This window comes from Colletotrichum tamarilloi (genome assembly GCF_030869305.1).
Source record: "Colletotrichum tamarilloi strain Tom-12 chromosome Unknown Scaffold_100.1, whole genome shotgun sequence".
In the NCBI taxonomy this organism is placed as follows: domain Eukaryota; kingdom Fungi; phylum Ascomycota; class Sordariomycetes; order Glomerellales; family Glomerellaceae; genus Colletotrichum; species Colletotrichum tamarilloi.
The window spans coordinates 71,182-87,941 of NW_026849483.1; the positions used below are offsets into that span (position 1 = coordinate 71,182).

A 16,760-nucleotide genomic window follows, 5' to 3' on the forward strand; every position below is an offset into this window, starting at 1 on the left:
TACATGGCTAGCGCACCGTATATGTGAGGGCCACGCAGGTACCAAGCTGTGCCATACCATGCCATGCCCGACCTTGGTTCCTCGTCTCGTTCGTGAGAATGCTCGGCAGGTTATTGGCGCAGAGGAGTCCCCGTATCTGTCTGTATCTGTATCCTGGTTTGGTAACGGATACTTGCCGAAGCCAGCTCGGAGTGCTGGAGCCTGCGTGTACCTGCGAATAGATGAACAAGAAGCTGGCAGAAACCAGTCAAGCGTGGGCTGTGAGGTCCAGTCGATCCAGTCATTCCCGTTTGCCCTTGCACGCCACCTCAGATCCAGGGGGAATTGGGAATGGACCATGTTGCCCTTCCCAGCTAGAGCCCAGAAAATCCAGTCCAGGCCGCCCCAAGAGAAGCCAACGCCTACCTAGTAGGAGGAGAGGAGCCTCTCGGCGGCGCTACCGTGGGCCCCCCGGCCTCGTCGTGGCTCGCAGGAGGTCCTTCATGGCCCAGCCAGTCTCTTTAAAGTACCTTAATCGCCCTCTCCACGCCCGGTGATCCCAACCACTCTCTGTTTCTCCTCGCCCGTTGTCACGCTGACTCTCTTCGGTCTCCTTTCGGTGAGACGGTTCGCTTTCGACTGGAATTCTGGAATTCGACTATTTTTTCTTCTTTGCAAAAGAGAGGCTGGACAACACTCGACGACGTTACACGTATTCTTCTTCTTTGGTGGATACCGATTTGGACTTGTTTCGAGGAACAAAGGACTGAGCAACGAAAGAAAGAGCAGAGAGCGCGAAACATACAGCAGGGGGAGCTGAACATCTGAGGTCATTGGACGAACACCACCCACCAAACGCCAGGCAAAAACGGAAACAACAACCGTTGAACCCGACCCTTCCAACCTCACTCTGGAACTTACAACCACATCACCACCCTCACAGCACCTTCCTTCCCTCACGCTCTTTTTCTTGCTCTTTTGCACCGTTTGCACCTTCCTTGAAAACATTTTCCACATTCACTAAAACCACGTGAGAATACTCGCTTGTTGATCACACACCCCCTTCCCCTCCCTTTCGGCAAATCAGCGCTCGGTCCTGCCTTCGAATATCGAACAAACCCACGCCCATTCAATCCCATTCAATCCAACTCCGTCAGCGGCGGTGTACACTCGTTTTTTCTCTCATTCCAAGACAACCAAAAAAGCTCGCGCTACGCATCACATTCAAGACATTTTCAACGTCTCCGTTGTCTTGTTTTACTTCATTTTCGTCATCCAGCAATCCAGCAAATCCGGGCATTTCAGCTTTTTTGAAAATCCCCATCATTCACCCACTCAACTTCTCCACACTCGACAAAAGGGATTCCGGCTCCTCGATTCCGAAAAGGACGCGGCACGAGATACTGCGAAGGACCACCTGAGAGACGCACAATATATTGACGTTGCTTCGTCCCCCCGTCTTCTCATACGTCAACTTCAGCCACCTGCCTTTTCTCAATTTGTTCAACCGGCTGCTGCTCGGCCAGATTCAGATCGACCTTGACCTCATTTGGATCGCCAATACACCGACCGCCCTCGCTTCCAGGCAAACGATCAGCACAAGGGTATCGACGCAACGACCATCCGGATTTTTATTCCCCTGGTTGACTTGACGTTCCGTCATTCAGCTTTCGCACATCACTCACCTCGAGGTTGGACGCATTCCTCAGTGACTCGGTCTCCTGCAGTACCTCGACTCATCACACGTCACCGTCGACACTGTGCTGATACTTACAAAGGCTTCCGCTTCACTTATTCGGAACAGGCCTGCTATCCCGTTCTTTCTTTGTCATTTCGCTCTCGTCCCGAAGCACAATGACATTGTAGCCGAACGGCCCTTCTCGATAACAGTCTGACTTCTCGCTCTCGCGCCTGCCGGACCGTTCTAGCAATTCAGCCTAGCCCAACCAAACGAGGCTATCTAGCTCACGTCCTCGGGAGAAACGAACACTCCTTCACCTTTCGTACTCGACTTTTAAGATTTACAGCAAACACAAACAACACATCCGACCAGATGGACTCTCACCGGCGCAGGATCGCCGGCCTGGTGGCGGATTTTATCCCCACCCAGATCCTTCAACAACGTGCTCATGCCGCTGCCACAACGGGGGCGGCTGAGGCCACCTCCACCATCTCTCCTTACCACTCCAACCTTGCTGGTGTAAACCAGCCCGTCAACATGCTGTTCAAGGACATGCTCTGGGCTAGCTTTGGTGGAATGGCAATTGTCGTCCTGGTTATCACCATCAGCCGTATCCTCTGGGCCCAGCTTCGTCATGTCTCGGCCATGTCGGTTGAGGGTGAGAGGCAAAACTACTGGAAGACGGCTCAGTGGAACTGGATGCCCAGCTTGAAGAAACATCTCATGTACGCCCCTCTCTGGAACAAGCGCCACAACAAGGAGATCAAGCTCTCGAGCGCTATCGGCATCGGCACCTTGCCTTCTCGCATGCACAGCGTCATCCTCGGATTCTATATCGCCAGCAACATGATCTACATGTTCTTCCTGAACTGGGAGAATGCCAACCTGTACTCTTTCTGCGCCGAACTCCGTGGTCGCTCCGGCACACTCTCCGTCGTGAACATGGTGCCGCTCATCATTCTTGCCGGCCGCAACAACCCGTTGATCGGCATGCTTCACGTTAGCTTCGACACCTACAACCTTCTTCACCGATGGGTTGGCCGCATGTCTGTCATCGAGGCTGTCCTTCACACTATTGCCTGGTTGATTGTCCAGATCGCCGACAGCGGATGGGATGGCGTTTGGCATAGGATGTCCAACGAGCTCTTCATCGGCTCGGGCATGGCTGGTACGCTCGCTCTCATTGTCATCATGATCTTGTCGTTCTCGCCCGTTCGCCACGCCTTCTACGAGACTTTCCTCAACGTCCACATCATCCTCGCATTCTTCATCTTCCTGATGACCTATATCCACTGCGCCGTCGCCGGTCTTGCGGGTGGCCTTCCTCAACTCCCCTGGATGATTGCTATCTTCATTCTCTGGTTCCTTGAGCGTATGGCCCGCATTGTTCGTGTCGCTTACATGAACTGGTCTGACCGCGGTACCACCGATGCCATTGTCGAGGCCGTTCCTGGCGAGTGCACTCGTGTCACCATGAACCTTCCTCGCTACGTCGACGTCAAGCCTGGCACTCACGCCTACCTGAGATTCAAGGACATCCGCCCCTGGGATTGCCACCCCTTCTCCATCGGCTGGGTTGAGCATATTCCTGACCACCGCTCGCTGCCTCTTGGAGTGGACGAGGAGAAGGCTACGCTCACTGCCATTGACAAGAAGAACACAACGACCTCCATCTCTTTCATTATCGGTGCTCAGAGTGGCTTCACTCGTGATCTTTACAACGTTGCCCGCCAGAGCGGTGACCGCGCTATTCGCATGAAGGCTTGCGTTGAAGGTCCCTACAGTGGCCATCACTCGCTCGACTCGTATGGTCACGCGGTCCTCTTCGCCGGCGCTACTGGCATCACTCACGGTATTTCCTACCTCAAGCCCCTCATCGATGGCTACAACAACGGCAGCGTTGCCACGAGACGCATCACCCTCGTCTGGATCGTCCGTGACTACGAAGCTCTCGAGTGGGTTCGTCCCTGGATGGATACTATCCTTCGCCTCCCCAACCGAAAGGACATCCTCCGTATCCAGCTATACATCACTCGCCCTCAGAACTCTCAACAGATTGTTTCGGCATCCAACACAGTCCAGATGTTCCCTGGCCGCCCCAACATTCCTCTGATTATGAAGCGTGAGGTGTCGGAGCAGCAGGGCGCCATGTGCGTCCACATCTGCGGCCCCGGTGCTCTCGCTGATGACGTGAGATCTGCGGTGAGAGAGGTGCAAGACGAGGGCACAGTGGTTGACTTTGTGGAGGAGAGTTTCACGTGGTAGAAAGAAGAAAGATACCCCACGAAAGATCCGAAGTGGACATGATTTTCAAATCTTTGGGCGTCAACGGTACCAAGCGGGGAAAAGCGCAGTGTTTTTTACCATCTCTTTTTTTGCGGATCATCAGGATCAGATCGACATGGACATGCTTCTCACGGCCGATGCCTTTTCTCTAATGGCTCGCTCTCTTCTAACTGTGTACATATTTCACACACCAACTCTTTGGGGCTGAACACATGAGATGGAAAGGTGGACTCTGGACGCACTTTCTGTCGCTGGTTGTCTCGGGCAGTTTTTTCTGGTCTCCCCAGGTTTTCTGGGAAGACATTTTGTCTAATTGTTGGACGTATATATCCCCCCACACGCAGAGCACATCTCCCACTGCGAGACAAAGCAGCAGATCGATGTGGCCCTGTCGTTGTAAATAGCATCCGCCTGTCATGAAGATAGACCTACTTAGACGAAGACGTCAATCGGATTTCAAACAAACTTCTCGCTTCCCAATGACCATTGCGTGACCTCATCTACACCCTAGATAACGTGACGAAGCTGTTATCAATTCTCAACGTACCCTAGTCCCCGTTGCTGTACGCCTTCTCAGTTAACAACAGTATACGGAGTACGTGCACTGAAAGAAGACATCGGAAAGCGGCTCCTCAGCTACCTACTCCGCATTCTGATTACTCATGGTGCCTGGGGTGACACTTGCTAGACGACGTTGCTGGCCGCCGACGACTTTCTCGAATGAGGAAGTCGCAAGTGGATGTGCGGAGATTGAGACATCTGGTTCAGCTGTGACTCAGCCCATGACGGAGCTGGCGTGGCCAAGTTTGCCAAACGGCTGGAGTGACACAAGAGTGGCTGCTTTCATCACCATCGAAACCTGGAAGATGATGTGTGCTGCGTTGCCAAATTCTTGTAGTTGGAGTAGGGAATTACATTGGGAGTCGAGGTCGCATATTTGAGGAGGGCTTCAGGATTACTCTCATCTCTTAAGGCGGAAAATGATGACTAGGTACCGTATCAAGTACCGTCTGTGGGGAAGGGGCGTGTTGTATATCCCAGATCGCAAATCATCTCATCAACCAACGACCTCTGGAAACCATCGGCTTTTTGGAGAGACCCCAGAAGTCTGAAGCTCCGAGTCAGCCGCATCAAGTCAAATCCAACCTCTCTCATTGGAAAGTTTGGTTGCATCGATCAGCCTCACCGATCGTGGAGAGAGTCGCGGTGAAGGGGGATTGGACGTGCGATGCAAACCGAGCCGGTCATCGGCCGGGACTAAGAGCGTAGTGGACCCGTCCGCCCCATCACCGACTTCTTTCCGGGCCACCACCTGGCACACGATAAGTTGACCGTGGGGTTTTTGCGGAAAACTTGAGTAATTTTGCGAGCGATGTTCGGAGATGGGCTTGGATTACACGGCCGGTTAGGTTCGGCATACGTTCAACGACTGTTTATTATCATATCTGGCTTTCAGATTGAACAGCGAGCCTGTAGCTGTAGGGGGTTCCAATTGTTCTGGAAGGGCATTGTGCGGCCGAGCTTTACAAGGCGTGACCGTCTTCTTCGAGTACCTACCCAAGATGGAGAGAACGAGTCAGTTTATGCAGCCTCTATCACGACGAAGAAATCAGACGAAGGCCAGGGCGGAATTGATAGATTTCCGAACACCTTACATAAAGTACCTACTTGGGTAGATGCAGACAAGTGTTGGTGTGACGGCCGAGTAATAGCCGTTTTGCTCTACAATTGGCCGCGATGACAGCATTGCTGGGTGTCCAGCGTGCCTGCCCGCCGTGGACGGTTGCTGCCCGCCTACTGTTGCGCAACTTCCAACCCCGCCATCCGCAACCGGTGACACCAGCCAATCAGAACCGTTGAATGTCGTCCAGAGGACGTCCCAGAGGGCGTAATGTGGGGTCTGTGGGCACGGGCGTTGCCCCGCCTTGACATTGAATTTGGAGAAAGGGCGAAGGAGGGTAAAAAAAGTAAAAAAGATTTTTTTTTTACTTTGGGTTAAGAGAAGTGAAAAAAAAAAAAAAAAAAAAAAAAATTATTTGGCAATTGCGGCTGGTGCAACTGCCTTCGTCCAATGCGAGGGAGCTGGGCACCGATTTGCGGCCCTGCGCTGCGGGAAAGGGCAGACTGCATGTACATCCATCCAATGAGTTGAAAACTTGCCTTGATGGTGCCTTGTACTGTTTTCCCCGGCCGGCATGCGGGACGGGATTGAAGTCTTCTAGGTGCGTTCAGTTGTGCCATACAGTGACAGGCAACGGCAGTAAGTGGAGTGATGGGAAAGTCTAGACATGCGAATGGCCGCTTTAATGACAAGATTCTATCCAATCCAGCAAAGCAAAAATGCAGAACAACATAAAAGTAATAGCGAGAGATTTGATCATAGGCAGCGTGTGAGGTACATGCATACACCTTTGGGCCGTTCCCTTCCCTTAATGCCGTTTATGGTGGAGGAGGGGGGGGGGGGGCCGGCCATGGCTCTCCACGTCCTCCGTGCTCGTAGTCCCCGGATCTTTGCGACTACGAACTTTGTGACTCAATTCCTTTTTTCCCTTTCCTATCCTTCCCTTCCACCCCTGACTCTGAATTACAATCACATCGACTGTTCTTCTACAAATACCCACCCTCTTTAGCTTCTGACCCTTTTGCTTCTTCCCGCTGGTCAAGATACTCTCTCTCTCTCTCTCACCCGTTTCCCCCAAACCAGACAGTGACGCCATCCCACCAGGACCAGATCCGCCCCTCCGATCACGACCTGAAAATCTGCCCCGCACTCGCCCAAGATGCCCATGTAGGTGACTCAATTGCCGCCCAAAAACCACACGATGAACTCGACACAAATTCGCCTTGGAGATTTCAGACTAACATTGCTCTGATGCCAGGCTCAAGGAACCGTGGAAGAAATACAAGCCCTTCCCGGCTCTGAACCTCCCGGACCGTCAATGGCCCTCCAAGACCATCACAAAAGCCCCGCGCTGGCTGTCGACCGACTTGCGCGATGGCAACCAGAGCTTGGTTGACCCAATGGTATGTCTGCTCCACGGCCCCCTCCAAATGTCTCGAAGCGGTGGCACTAACATGGACCCCTTACACAGAACGGTGACGAGAAATGGCGTTACTTCAAGATGCTGTGCGACTTGGGCTACAAGGAAATCGAAGTATCCTTCCCCTCTGCCTCGCAAACCGACTTCGACTTCACCCGCCGCCTCATCGAGACCCCCGGCGCCATCCCCGACGATGTATACCTCCAAGTCCTCTCCCCCTGCCGTGAGGACCTCATCAGGAGAACAGTAGAGTCCCTCAAGGGTGCCAAGAACGCCATCGTCCACATCTACCTCGCGACGAGCGAGTGCTTCCGCAGGGTAGTGTTTGGTTTCAGCGAGGACGAGAGCGTTGAGCTCGCCGTCAAGTGCGCCAAGCTGGTGCGCTCCCTGACCAAGGACGACCCTTCGCAGTCCGGCACAAACTGGCAGTTCGAGTTCAGCCCAGAGACCTTCTCCGACACCTCCCCCGAGTTCGTCGTCCGCATCTGCGAGGCCGTCAAGGCCGCCTGGGAGCCCACCGTCGAGGTCCCCATCATCTTTAACCTCCCCGCCACCGTCGAGATGTCCACCCCCAACGTCTACGCCGATCAGATTGAGTTCTTCTGCAGAAACGTCACCGAGCGCGAGAAGATCGCCGTCTCCCTTCACCCCCACAACGACCGCGGATGCGCCGTCGCCGCCGCAGAGCTGGCCCAGATGGCTGGCGCCGACCGTGTCGAGGGCTGCCTCTTTGGTAACGGCGAGCGCACCGGAAACGTGGACCTCGTCACTCTCGGCCTGAACCTGTACACGCAGGGCGTCCACCCCAACGTCGACTTCTCGGACCTGAACCGCGTCATCGACATGGTCGAGGTCTGCAACAAGATCCCCGTCCACCCCCGCGCCCCCTACGGCGGCTCCCTCGTCGTCTGCGCCTTTTCCGGCTCCCACCAGGACGCCATCAAGAAGGGCTTCCAGGTCCGCGAGTCGACCGTCAAGTCCAACGACGAGCACTGGCAGATCCCCTACCTGCCCCTCGACCCCACCGACATTGGCCGCACCTACGAGGCCATCATCCGCGTCAACTCCCAGTCCGGCAAGGGCGGCGCCGCCTGGATCATCCTGCGCAAGCTCCAGCTCGACCTCCCCCGCGGCCTGCAAGTCGCCTTCTCAAAGGTCGTCCAGGACAAGGCCGACCAGCTCGGTCGCGAGCTCCTCTCGGACGAGATCACGGACCTATTCGAGTCGACGTACTACCTCCGTGACAACCCGCGCTTCACCATTGTCGACTACAGCATCGCACCCGACCGCTCGCAGTCCCCTGCGCCGCCCCAGCCCGGCAAGACCCAGGACACAAAGAACCTCAAGCGTGTGTTTGAGGGCGTCGTCTCCATCGACGGCAAGGAGTACAAGCTGCGCGGCCGCGGAAACGGTCCCATTTCCAGCTTAGCCAACGCCCTCAAGAGCGTGGGCGTCACCCTGGATGTCGAGGACTACAAGGAGCACGCCATTGGTGCCGGTCGTGATGTCAAGGCCGCCACGTACATTGAGTGCACGGCCACGGGCACCAAGCAGAAGTACTGGGGTATCGGTATCCACGAGGATGTCGTCCAGAGTTCTTTGACGGCCTTGTTGAGTGCCGCCAGCAACGTAAGTCGAGTCCACTGTACATCTTTACATGGTGTAGTCGAGTACTAATAATCGAAATCACAGTTCGTCGGCAGCCGCCCCGGTAGCCCCATCATTGGCAAGCCCATTCCCTCAAGATCCATGAGCCAGGAGCTGGACCTCGAGTCAACGAACGGAACCAACGGCGAAGTACCGAATGTTGTGTCCGTCCTGGAAGAGAAGGCGAACGGCTTGTAAGGGAAGGGCTATATGGCAACAGGTTATTGTTTTGTTTTTCAAGCATATAGGGACATGAGAAAAGTTTGGTTCAAAATGCATATCCAGGGGGGAAGAGAGATAGTCACAAAACAAAAGGATAAATGAATGGCATGTATGATGAGATGATACTATGTCGATGGCCGGTGATGTGGCAGCATGGCCGAGGGGTCTTCCCCCCCCCCCCCCCCCTTCATCTTGAATAGTTATGTTAGTGGAAACCACGTCTCAAACCATGCCGGATAAATCTCCCTTTCATTGACCAAATCGGAGTTGAAGGTGGGCTGACGATAATGGAAGACGCGGACTCCTCTCCAACTCTCGCATACAGCCTCTCTTTCTACGACATTACAAGCTTCCTTATTGAATCGGGTTGCTGGCAGGTCTCACTTCTCGGAACGCAGCCATTCAGGTGCCTTCATGTCCACGTATAAAGACAGTCACGAGCCAAGGCAAATGGAGCTCAGCAAGCACCTCGTTGGTTGGTCTCCATCGTTGTGAATGGTGAAGACAAGATGGTATAGGAAGGACATCCAGTCTTTCTGGTCCGAAGGCAGCTATACGTGACCCGACTTGGACACTGTTATACTCGCCCAGGGCTTATCACTAGGCTGTTTACACATGTAACGTGATATATCTACCTATTAACACACTCTATTCGCCGCCTACACCGTATCATGAGATGAATACATCAGGGAGAAGAAGGGGGTTGTTAGGGGATGTGCTTTGAGAACCTGCCCTAGAGCTCTGCCGCGATCTGGTATGGAGAGTATATAGCCAATGTCAACACGACGTCAGGTCGTTGACTTCGCACCAAACCGCATTACTCCTCTTCCACCTGGGCCTTCGTTGGTAGCCTGGCGAGCGAAAAATAGATATGGCATGGTAGGAGGGTCTTTATAGGTCTGAGACTGTTCTTCTCATCTCCCCGAGGATGGGGCATCTTTTGTTGTAGTTTGAAACAGGACTGGTAGACCTGATGGAGTATGAGTAGATGTACAGGGCTCATGATCTAGTCATGGTTCGTGTTCGCTTTACTATCAATTGATCGAGGCTGTGGAAGGCTTCAAGGCCGGTGCCCATCGAGCGCCGGTATACAGAACCAAGTTCCACTCGGGGTTCTAAGTTAATCAGTTTTTGCTCATGACACTGGTAGCCTTCCCCTTTCTAAGCCATTTGTCCTTAATTTTGTCATATCAGAGGAGATTCCTCATTAATATCAAAGTAGGTGATCAACGCCTAATTTTTCTATTCAAGCACACCATTGTGAGCCATAGATGAAAAACTCACGGCGGTGTCCAGTGTGATCGTCTAATATTCCGAGCGATATAGTTCTGGCGGCTGACGAGAGTATGAGGACGGACTTAGGTTGGAGTTTCGAAAGGCAACATTTGAGACCACTTCCTTATTGTTATGGAAGTATTCATCTTCGAACGACGGGAAAGAGGTACAATGTAACGGCAGGTTGCTGTAGTAGTAGGTATCAAATAGGAATGACGCTCTGCTTCTCTGATCATAAGCCGGCTGGCTTCACTTGGATCGACAACATAGATCTACTTCACACAATCAAGGCTTTGGAGCGCAAGCTGCATCTCCGTTATCCTTACATCTATGAGGTGGCGGCCGCGAGTCTCTGCTTTATAAGGCTTGGTTGCTCTTGATCCTGACTACGCCCCCCTCCACTACGGTGAGTTTAGTCACTCAAGTAACACGCACAAGGAGGCATGGGTAATGTGGATCACAGATGACTGCGGTATGGCAGAGTATTAATTCGAATCGTGATCCTCTTGGCACCCTTCAATACTGTTGCGGATGAGGAAACTAATGTCATGAACGGATGTTGGATTGAGACTAGCAGTTACCCGTTGCAGCTCGGGGTGTTTTCCAAACCTCACGACGCATGTAGGTACTTACACTATGAGATACCAGGTGAGCCTAAGAGCTAGTCTAAGTGTTTGCTCCCGAAGAATATAGCAGTGGATCTATTCAAAGAACGTTTACACTATTAGAACGTCTCAGACCATGTCACGAGGAGTAGTTGATGAGCCACTCGTGGTTCCCCTTTGACCAATATTGACACTGGTTTTATCACCAAGTAGGTACTTTGACCAGCCTTTAGCAGGCCAATATGGATTCTATTTCATCGAGACCTCACTGGTTCGTGCCCACGAAACAACAGTCAGATGACCCAAAATTTGCAACGTGCATCGCGGGGTGTTCAACTTGAGGCCAAGGCAGGCGCTCGGATCCAGGTGCCTGGGAAGGAGATGACGTCGGGCTGACCTTTTGCGGGCTCGGATGGGGGCTGTCACTCAGCCGGACCGGCAGCAACCACACAAAGCAGTAATTAGCCAGCAAGCCTTACGCACTTACATTGCTTGGGCTCGGTAAGCAAACGAGTAGTCGTCTCAAGGCACCCCCAAATGTGGTCTTTATCTCAATCCCGGCGGTACTTTTTCCATTCTATCTTCCCGTGCTCCCGTCCGGATACCTAGTCAGCTCAGCTAGGTAGTGAAGCAAGGTAGGCACGGAACATGGGCCGAGAAGAGGGGCAGCGTTAGATTGGGCTGCTGACCATTACCTACCATCGACCTGGCTGATCAAGGGCAAGGGGGACAACATGTATTTTGTGTTGTGCTGGAGTTTTGAGTCCGGCGAACAAAGAACCATTTCACTTTTGATTTTATGCATTCTCCACGACTGTCTCTGTCAGGAAAACATAGCTGCTGACTCTTGACGTTGAGAGGGAACGAAGCGAAGGGGCAAAAGGCAGCCCGGCAACGCCATGCGCATGCAGCCCTGACGCCCCATTGTGAGTCTCCCCGTCCATTGTGTGGGGTTTCTGCCCTGATGAGGTTAGCCTCACTGTCTGTCTTTTCAGTGTTGGTGAGGTGAATCTGGGTTTAGATGGAGCAAATACAGGAGACGCCATATTCAAGGATCTGGAGAGACTTATTTTATGGTGCAGTAATGCCCTGAGTTCAGGTACAGGTTGATGAGCGCCTAACTTCCACTTGGTTCCCGGCAACCATCGGATACGTACAGGCGAAGCGGGACCACACGGTGCCAAAGGTATGCCGCAATAGGAAAGGAAAAAACAGAGTGCCTCATTCATTATTTTGATTCACTTTCTGCCCCTCCCCGCCCTCGGTTGATACATATTTTGGCCGAAAGTTCAGCATGTCCCCTGGCTGCCTTGTGAACGATCCAGAGCGACGCCGGAAAAGCAACACTTCAAACGGACTTGCAGTGCCGTTGAAGATGTGAAAATGGCTTCAGACATAGAAAGTAAGGGGGAAGGAGTGTTTCTTGTTTCCGTGCCTTCCTCGTCCGTTCAAGTCATAGGAAGGTAGGCAACAATTTCCAGAGTGCAGGAAGCGGACGAAGCTAGAAGCAGACGGAAACGACCCCTCCTCGGTTTCGTGCATCAGAAACCTCTCTCCTTCCCCACACTCATTTAACGACGTCTTAATTTTTTTTTTTCAGTCGTTTCTTTTTTGCCCTTGTTCCCCTATCGGCTGCCCACTGTCGGGTCACCTCCTCAGCCTGTAGAAAGTGGCGGTTCTGCATTTCCATTGGATGGATGACGGGTACCTCCTGGAGCTGTATGTCCCGCACTGTAAGGTATGGAAGGTAAGATGTTGTCCATGAGGTACTCCGTCAGTAGGTATCAGTAGTAGAGAAGAAGGTGCGAGACCTTGCTGCACCTAAGCAACAAGATGAACTAAAAAACAGTAGAGGTGACGAGTAGACATCCACTACTGCTACCTGAGGTGCCTTTTCCCAGGGGATTATGCGTATTCACCGCCCATTGTATGCTGTCTCTAATGCTCCCGCTGTCACCGTCATTCCCCCCTTCCCGTCCTGCCCGCTCTCCTCTATCGCTCCTGCTGCTTTTCATGTCCCTGGCAGAGGTACCTGCCTACCTGACCTTATTACGGCACCCCAGAACTGCGTACCTTACCATAGCGGGCCATTTCAACACTGTAACTGGGCAGCCTGAGATCGTCAACAACCTCGTCAAGGTCCCGCTCCTATTTTTTCCTCTCCTTCACCAACCCAAAGGGAAGAGACTGGGAAATAAATAAAACCATAAAAATCCTCACATTACTCACCACCTGGTTTCTGCGCCTGTTCATTGTCGCAACCATCTTTTCTTTACGGTACGCCCTCTAATTCTTGCAAAAGGCCTTACCACGAGACATCGTCTTTGGCGTATCATTTTAATTCGGAATCCTGAGCGAATCCTTTTTTTGTCATCTCTCTCACACACAGATACAATACAGGCACATTCTCTCTCTCGCTTCCTTTTTCCCTCTCAGCCGTCCGTTCGCTCGGTTCCGGTCATTCTCACCCATCCATCCTCCCAGCTCGCCTACCAACTCTCCCAAGGTCGCTGCTCTCTCAACGCACTGCCGACCCTGCCCCTGGCGCCCGCTTCACACACCACCTTACGCCAACCAAACCAAACCTCTGGACCTGTCTTCTCTGCCTAGACCACCCGCCGCCGCAAAACACCCCCGCGTCTCCCGCTTTTGCTCTGACCTCAGCTGCGGTGCCTTGCTGAACCCTTTCCCTCCCACCTCCTGACACGTGCAACCTGTCAACGAGCCCCCCTCCGAACCTCTCCAAACATCGGCACTGGCTCAGCCTTACCTCCTTCAAACCACCACACATTGAGAGCGGCAAACATGTCGGGCTCAGAGATCAACCAAGTTTTGGCCAATTCGCTGTCGCCAGGTAAGCTATTTTCGCGTCCTCGTCGTCATTTGGTCTCGTTCGTTCTTCACTGCGCCTGCTAGGTTCTGCATCGCCAGCAAATCCTATCCCCCCCCTCCTTTCTCCCCCAAATTGTCGCCAGGGCAATGTGAACAGAACCTGCTCTTCTTGGCTTCCGCCCTCACATCGCGCATCAACAAACTGCCACAACCCTCATGGCCATGCTAACATTCTGAACAGACGCGAACTTGCGCAACGCCGCCGAGCAGCAACTTACACAAGCAGCCGACAACAACTTCGTACGTGCCCGCCCACTTTTGCATCCCGAGTCCCCCCCTCCCCCCACCGCCGCTGGCAAATTTGCTAACCATCCTTCCCAACAGCCCCTATACCTCGCAACTCTCGTCCAAGAGCTTGCAAACGACAACGCCGATGGCTCCATTCGTGCCGCCGCAGGTCTCGCCCTGAAGAACGCTTTCACTGCCCGTGACTTTGCCCGTCACCAAGAGCTCCAGGCAAAATGGCTCCAACAGACCGACGAAGAGACGAAGACGCAGGTCAAGAACTTGACCCTGCAGACCCTCGGCTCCTCAAACTCCCAGGCCGGCCAGGCTGCTGCTCAGGTCATCTCCTCCATCGCTTCTATCGAGCTGCCGAGAAGTCAGTGGCAGGACCTCATGGGCATCCTTGTTAAGAACATCAGCGAGGGTGGCGAACACCAGAAGCAGGCCTCCTTGACCACGATCGGTTACATCTGCGAAAGCCAAGATCCCGATCTGCGAACGGCTCTCATTGCTCACTCCAACGCCATCCTGACCGCCGTCGTTCAGGGTGCCCGCAAGGAGGAGACGAGCCTTGAGGTTCGCCTGGCCGCAATCACAGCCTTGGGCGACTCGCTCGAGTTTGTTGGCAACAACTTCAAGCACGAGGGCGAGCGCAACTACATCATGCAGGTCGTTTGCGAGGCCACCCAGGCCGATGACTCCCGGATACAGCAGGGCGCCTTTGGATGCCTTAACCGCATCATGGGTCTCTACTACGATAACATGCGTTTCTACATGGAGAAGGCTCTCTTCGGTCTTACCATTCTGGGCATGAAGTCTTCGGACGAGGACGTTGCCAAGCTGGCTGTTGAATTCTGGAGCACCGTCTGCGAGGAGGAGATCGGTATCGAGGACGACAACGCCCAGGTCGAGAGCGCCGACCAGATGAGACCCTTCTACAACTTCGCTCGCGTAGCAGCTAACGAGGTTGTGCCCGTTCTCCTTCTGCTTCTGACCAAGCAGGACGAGGATGCGGCCGATGACGAGTACAACTTGGCCCGCGCCGCCTACCAGTGTCTTCAACTCTACGCTCAGGCCATCGGTGCCGCTATCATCAGCCCCGTGCTGCAATTCGTTGAGGGCAACCTGCGTGCCGAAGACTGGCACCACCGTGATGCCGCCGTTTCTGCTTTCGGCGCCATCATGGATGGCCCCGATGAGAAGGTCCTCGACCCCATCGTCAAGCAGGCTCTTCCTATCCTTATCGGCATGATGGACGACAGCTCCCTGCACGTCAAGGACTCGACTGCCTATGCCCTTGGTCGCATCACTGAGAGCGTGTCCGACAGTATCGACCCTAACCAGCACCTCGACCCTCTCATTCGCTCCCTGTTCAACGGCCTCATGAGCAGCGCAAAGATAGCATCTTCGTGCTGCTGGGCCCTGATGAACTTGGCCGAGCGCTTCTCTGGCGACCTTGGTGCCGCCCAGAACCCTCTGACTCCTCACTTCAACCAGAGTGTTACCAACCTGCTTGGTCTCACGGCCCGCCCCGATTGCGACTCGTACGTCCGCACCGCCGCCTACGAGGTTCTCAACGTCTTCGTGCAGAATGCCGCCAGCGAGAGCATGCAGCCCATCGCCTCCCTTTCCGGCGTCGTCATCGAGCGCCTAGAGGGTACCGTTCCCATGCAGACCCAGGTCGTTAGTGTTGAGGACAGGATCATGCTGGAGGAGATGCAAACTAGCTTGTGCACCGTTCTCCAGGCCATCATCCAGAGACTCGACAAGGAGATTGTTCCCCAGGGCGACAGAATTATGCAGACCCTGCTCCAGATTCTGAGCACCGTCGGCAGCAAGTCCAGCGTTCCCGATGGTATCTTCGCTACCATCAGCGCTCTGGCCAACGCCATGGAGGAGGATTTCTCCAAGTACATGGAGGCTTTCACTCCCTTCCTCTACAACGCTCTGTCAAACCAGGAGGAGCCCGCACTGTGCTCCATGGCTATCGGTCTTGTCAGCGATCTGACGCGATCCCTTGGCGAGCGCAGCCAGCCGTACTGCGACAACTTCATGAACCACCTGCTTCACAACCTCAAGGTACGTTATCACCGCCAATCGGCACTCAAAGTGTTGTCATCCATCATTATGTGGATGCGACACGGGGTTGGCATTGTACGTGTAAGTGAGGCCTCGCTAACATTTCTCACAGAGCACCGCCTTGAGCAACCAGTTCAAGCCTGCTATCCTGCAGTGCTTCGGCGACATTGCTGGCGCCATTGGCGGCCACTTTGAGACATACCTGTCCGTCATCGCTCAGGTCTTGCAGCAGGCGGCGACTGTCAACGCCGGCCCCGAGGGCCCGTACGAGATGTACGACTACGTCATCTCTCTTCGCGAGGGTATCATGGATGCCTGGGGTGGTATCATCGGAGCTATGAAGTCCGGTGGCAAGAGTAAGTCTCATCTAATCATGATTTTGATCCTGTTTCTGTTCTATCCGCTAACCCATTTCTGCAGCTCCTGCTCTTCAGCAATACGTGCCTTCGATCTTCCAGCTGTTGAACATGATTGCCAGCGACATGAACCGTAGCGAGGCTCTCATGCGTGCATCCATGGGCGTTATTGGCGACCTTGCTGAGGCCTACCCTAACGGCGAGCTTGTCGACGTCTTCCGCCAGGAGTGGCTCACTGCGCTCATCAAGGAGACCAAGACCAACCGCGAGTTCCAGCCCCGAACCATCGAGACCGCTCGCTGGGCACGCGAACAGGTCAAGCGTCAGCTTGGCGGTGCCTCCGGCGTCATGGCGCAGACTTGAGCTTTGAAAAGCTTGAGGCTGACGCTGTATTTCGACTTGTTTGATTATTCACAACCAACCAACCCCCAAGCCCAGCACATATCCTGGAGCAGCCGGTTTCTCTACCGAA

At 53.8% G+C, this 16,760-nt stretch overlaps 4 protein-coding genes across 4 annotated transcripts; all 4 read left to right on the plus strand.

Annotated features, from left to right (window-relative positions):
* Positions 1-58: 58 nt before the first annotated feature.
* On the plus strand, positions 59-409 carry CTAM01_13628 (uncharacterized protein; the record flags this gene model as incomplete). The annotated part of the gene is made up of 1 exon (XM_060529630.1): positions 59-409. The coding sequence occupies one exon, from the start codon at positions 59-61 to the stop codon at positions 407-409; it is 351 nt and encodes a 116-aa protein (XP_060375807.1).
* Positions 410-2,032: 1,623 nt separating this feature from the next.
* CTAM01_13629 (ferric reductase like transmembrane component) lies at positions 2,033-3,925 on the plus strand (the record flags this gene model as incomplete). The annotated part of the gene is made up of 1 exon (XM_060529631.1): positions 2,033-3,925. The coding sequence occupies one exon, from the start codon at positions 2,033-2,035 to the stop codon at positions 3,923-3,925; it is 1,893 nt and encodes a 630-aa protein (XP_060375808.1).
* A 2,801-nt stretch (positions 3,926-6,726) lies between these two features.
* On the plus strand, positions 6,727-8,832 carry CTAM01_13630 (2-isopropylmalate synthase; the record flags this gene model as incomplete). The annotated part of the gene is made up of 4 exons (XM_060529632.1): positions 6,727-6,734; positions 6,826-6,970; positions 7,039-8,616; positions 8,680-8,832. The coding sequence occupies 4 exons, from the start codon at positions 6,727-6,729 to the stop codon at positions 8,830-8,832; spliced, it is 1,884 nt and encodes a 627-aa protein (XP_060375809.1).
* Positions 8,833-13,541: 4,709 nt separating this feature from the next.
* Positions 13,542-16,651, plus strand: CTAM01_13631 (uncharacterized protein; the record flags this gene model as incomplete). Its single annotated transcript, XM_060529633.1, has 5 exons — positions 13,542-13,590; positions 13,810-13,868; positions 13,953-15,932; positions 16,045-16,288; positions 16,353-16,651. 5 exons carry the CDS (start codon positions 13,542-13,544, stop codon positions 16,649-16,651), a joined length of 2,631 nt encoding a protein of 876 aa, XP_060375810.1.
* Positions 16,652-16,760: the final 109 nt, after the last annotated feature.